Raw genomic sequence first — 5,000 nt, 5'->3', positions numbered from 1 at the left:
CATTACATCATTAGTTCTAGATGAAGTGTTCCACATGTTTTTTTTTATCATATGTGATACCCCTCCCAGGTGATAGGATCAAGAATGAATACCTGACCTAAGCTAAGCCAAATTCCTATTGTAGGAATTTGAAATAAGGACCCAGACACACTAGTCATTTGTAGATGGTACTGGTGCCAAAGTTGGGAAATGAAAGATCTAGGTTTAAGGTAGCTATTTTTGGTTATGCATGTGGATGTGGTGAAATCTTGTCTGCAAAAAAGAATGAAGCAGATAGATACCCAAAGAAAAGTAAAAAATAATGACTTTGTGGCCTCATCGAATCAGATAAAGTACCATACTTGTAGTTTCTTCTTATGTAGTACTTTGAATATTTATCTTCCTAATACTACTGTCACTTAAGCTTTTTTTGTTTATTATAACAAACTGAAACATCTATTGTAGTCTTTTCTTGACCATTAAAAACAAAAAAACAAAAACAGCCATTGATGACCTAGTTTGTGCCAGGCATTATGCTTACCTCACTGAGTTCTTAATAGAAGAAAACTGGGACTCAGAGAGGTTGGAGGAGCTGAGATTTTAATCTGTCTTAACTCCAAAGCTTATTTTTGTTTCATTAAACAAAGTTTCCTTTTTCTCATTCAATGTGCTTAGATCGGTATCTCTAGCTGAGCTATATATGACAAAATAATAAAACTCATAAGTAAAGCTCGTCCTTCATTCATGAGGGTGTTCAGAATGCATTAGGTATACTATTTGTTCTTCACTGCAAATTTCCTTTTTTTCTTTCTTCATTGCAGATTTTCAACAAGAAATATATACTTGAGATGGATTGATAATTTACTCCCAATTTCTAATTTCTTCCTAAATATTTTTTTTTAAGAGTTTATTTATTTATTTGATAGAGAGAACACAAGTAGGCAGAGCAGCAGGGAGAGGGAGAAGCAGGCTTCCCGCGGAGCAGGGAGCCCGATGCGGGGCGCGATCCCAGGACCCTGGGATCATGACCTGAGCCGAAGGCAGACGCTTAACGACTGAGCCACCCAGGCGCCCCGCTTCTTAAATAATTTCTATCTAGAATTAAGTTTAAAGAGGGGGGAAAAGTGCTTGTAAATGTGTGCTATTAGTAACCTCAAATCTTCTTTAAAAACAGTTAAAAGTAGTTGTTCCAGCTGAGCTGTAATTGAATTTTTGCTTAGGGAAGTTAAGTTTTTGTAACAAAAAATTTTTGATATAAATTTTTAAAGTATAATAGGATTTTAAGTAATTTCTTAATCTTTAAAATGAGGAGTTGGGACTCAAAGGTCAGTATATTCTTTTTGATTAAGTAGAAATTAGGCAAGTATAGGTAGCATGAGTCTGGGAAGATAATAATCTATGTCTGTGTGTATCAGAATGAATTTGGTTGCGAGTAAAAGAAAACCTGATTGACAGTGGCTTTAACAAGTAAGGAGTGGGGTAATTGGCTGCTCCAGGAGTCCTCCAGTGGTTCAGCCACAATAGGGCTCTAGATCAGCATCTCTGTTTCTCTTGGCCTTTTCCTCTTGGAGTCTACTGCAATTATAAGCATTACATATATAGGCAATAGCATCCCCAACCAGGAGAAGGATATGGGAAGTGGGAACACAGGGAATGATCTCATTTTATCATCAAAAGTGTCCTTATTATTGGCCAGAACTATGTCACATGATTGCCTTAAGGTGGGAAAGCAAATATGTGAGAGGAGGGAATAAGATTGCCACACTTGGCTTAGCACAGTTCTGATTCATCTGCTAGGATTGAGGATACTCCTGTCCTAAACAAAATCTGGATTCTTGGGCGCCTGGGTGGCTCAGTCAGTTAAGCGTCTGCCTTAGGCTCAGGTCATGATCCCAGGGTCCTGGGATTGAGCCCTGTGTCGAGCTCCCTGCTCTGTGGGGAGCCTGCTTCTCCCTCTGCCTCTGCCTCTCTTTCTCTCTGTCTCTCATGAATAAATAAAATCTTTTAAAACAAAACAAAGCAAAATCTGGGTTCTGTTAACAAGAAAGAAGTTAGGAATGACTACTTGGTAGGTAACCAACCGCATTTGTCACCATATGATAACTTTTCTTCTAACTGCTATGTGATTTAGTTATTCGTACGACCTGGTTTATGTGTTAATTTGTCATGGGATAATTTTGTCTCCTGTATTCCTGGCTGGTAAGGGGTGAGATGAGACACAGAGTTTCTGATGATTTCTTAATTGAGAATGTGTTTTTCCTACAAAATACAATATGAATGTTGAAATGAAAATCTGTAAGGAGGCTGTCTTTGCCTGACATTGCTTTAGAGGTCAAGTTTCGTTCATTGATAATCTTATCTGTAGGATGATACTAATATTTTCTCTATATTTTCTATCCAGCTATCTGTTAAAAACAAAAGCCATAGTAAATGCCTCTGAGATGGATATTCACAACTTGTCTCTACCAGAAAAAGTTGCAGAGGTAAAATTTCATGATGGTTGTATGTTTCCTGTAATACAGGCATACCTCAGAGATATTGTGGGTTCAGTTCCAGACCACCACAGTAAAACAAATACCATAATAAAAAGCAAGTCAACTTATTATTTTGGTTTCCCAGTGCATGTAAAAGTTATGTTCACGTTATACTGTAGTCTACTAAGTGTGAAATAGCATTACGTCTAAAAAAAACAATGTACACACCTTAATTAAAAAGTACTTTATTGCTAAAAGTGCTAACCATCATCTGAACTTTCAGGGAGTTGTAACTGTTGATCACAGATCACCCTAATAAATATAATAATAATGAAAAGTTTAAAATATTCTGAGAGTTACCAAAATGAGACAGAGCCATGTAGTGAGCAAATGCTGTTGGAAAAATGATGCCAACAGACTTTCTCACCCAGGATTGCCACAAACCTTCACTTTGTAGAAAATACAGTATCTTTGAAGTACAATGAAGCAAAAAGCACAATAAAATGAAGTATGCCTGTATAGACAACTCCTGGCAGTTTATTCCAATGAATTCGGTGGTGATAAAATGGTGTAATACTCCAATAATCCTGTATTCCTGGTTTGGCATTCCTTACTGAATTTGTGACACAAAGCCAGATAGTGTAATGTCCAGTTCAAGAGGAGGAAGAAAGCTGTTTAGCTCCTGGATTTCCTCTACTCTCCCCTCTGTGCTGGGAATGGACACCATCATCTTTCTTAGATCTGTCCATCCTTTCTTTTTTTCTCTTTTTTAAAGATTTTATTTTTAAATAATCTCTACACCCAACGTGGGGCTTGAACCTACAACTCCGAATCGAGAGTCATAGGCTCCTCCGAATGAGCCAGCCAGGTGCCCCAGATCTGTCCTTTCTGTAAGCACTTCATGTTTAGATGTCTCCGGAAAGTGGTGAAATGATCATTTAGGAATTCTTATCAAATGGATTTTCCTAGTGGTTGATAGTTTTGAAGTTGAAGAAAGCAACTTTGTTTTGGTAGCTTACTGACTCTTTCTGAGTGGAAATTTGGCTAAAACATCACTACCTGCAGAAGAACAACCTTAGAATTTATTGTTCATTTTGTTTTCAGTATTGTTAATAGTTTATTCCTTGCTCATTATACATTTTATAACCAATGGCATTTATTTTCCAAAGTTTAAGTATCTTTTAGGACAGGGGAAGAATGATTTTAGGGGGTGTTGTTTTGCATAGCTAACTAAGCTCATGAAACCATGTTCTAAGCCAGGTGTTGGCAAACTTTTTCTATAAAGGACCAGATGACAAATATTTTAAGCTTTGTGACCATTCATTCGCAAGTACTCAACTCTGCCATTGTAGCACAAAAGCTGCCTTGGACAAATATATAAACAAACGGGTGTGGCTGTGTTGCAGTAAAACTTAATTTACATAAATGGGCAGCAGGGTATCCTGCAGTCACAGGGAGCCAAACTTCGCTCTAAGCAACCAAGTTGATGAGAGGGGTCAGTAACTATTTTCACTGGTATGGGAGATAACTTCTAGAATGGCAGCCTGAGGAACTCCATGGAACAACCCCCCACCCCCCCCCCAGCAAAACTGCCATATCTGAATAAAATTACAAAGGAAACAACCATTTTAAATCAGTAAGAAATTTTCCTCAAGGCATAAAGCAAATGAGGAGACATTTATTTAAGAAAACGTACAAAACTTCTGTAAGAACAGTGAAGCCCGGTGGCATTTGAGCCTGCTCCCTCTGTCTCATGCCTCTGTACCTCAGAGGAAGGGAGGCTCTGGGCAGCTGTAGCCAAGAACACAGGGATCATTTTTTGCCCTGGCTCCCAGTTGAGGGCTGTGGTATCTTCCCAGGAGGGGCAGGCTATCAGGAACTCATCAGAAGCTCTATTCCAGTCAAAAACGGCCACTGGTAGGTGCGAGTTCTACCACCGGCACAGCAGGGTAAGTACTAGGAGCCCATTCACCCTTGCCCCGGCTTGCGTGTAGGCCAGAGGTCTCACACAGCAGAGGTAAGCCAAGAAGAACAGAAGTGGGCACCTATACCCAGCACTCTGCTTGTAAAGCGAGGGTGTCATTCCGAGAGACACTGGCCCCTAGGTTGGGAGGGGCCAGGCTAAGAGGCAGACTGTAAAAACTGCCCCTCTCCCCCCGCCACACAAGGGAACTGCTGCCCCAAACAGTAGAGATTTTGAGGAAAGCAATCAAGAGGAAGCTGGTAGTTCCATGAGAGCAACAAGCTAAGCCATAGATTCATTTGAAGGTTACCAGACACAATCAGGGAATAGACAGCTAAGAAGAGCCCTCTTGGCGTCAGAAGAACAACAAAAAGACTGGCTACCAGGGCACCTGGGTGGCTCAGATGGTTAAGCGTCTGCCTTCGGCTCAGGTCATGATCTCAGGGTCCTGGGATCGAGTCCCGCATCGGGTTCCCTGCTCAGTGCAGAGCCTGCTTCTCCCTCTCCCTCTGCCACTCCCTCTGCTTGTGCTCTTCTGTCTATCTCTCTGTCAAATAAATAAATAAAATCTTTAAAAAAAAAAA

General features: G+C 40.1%; 1 protein-coding gene across 2 annotated transcripts in view; it reads left to right on the top strand.

Annotated features, from left to right (window-relative positions):
- Nucleotides 1-5,000, top strand: part of OIP5 (Opa interacting protein 5) — a 14,325-nt gene that overhangs the window by 6,481 nt on the left and 2,844 nt on the right. For both annotated transcript variants that reach the window (XM_081830909.1, XM_081830910.1), the window contains exon 4: nucleotides 2,381-2,462. In XM_081830909.1, coding sequence (XP_081687035.1) covers nucleotides 2,381-2,462 — 82 coding nt within the window. The remainder of the gene's footprint in view (nucleotides 1-2,380; nucleotides 2,463-5,000) is intronic.

Source organism: Leptonychotes weddellii, chromosome 9 (genome assembly GCF_054177405.1).
Source record: "Leptonychotes weddellii isolate Sample4059 chromosome 9, ASM5417740v2, whole genome shotgun sequence".
In the NCBI taxonomy this organism is placed as follows: Eukaryota; Metazoa; Chordata; class Mammalia; order Carnivora; family Phocidae; genus Leptonychotes; species Leptonychotes weddellii.
The sequence above is the reverse complement of the archived record's forward strand: the minus strand, read 5'-3'. Positions and strand labels throughout refer to the sequence as shown.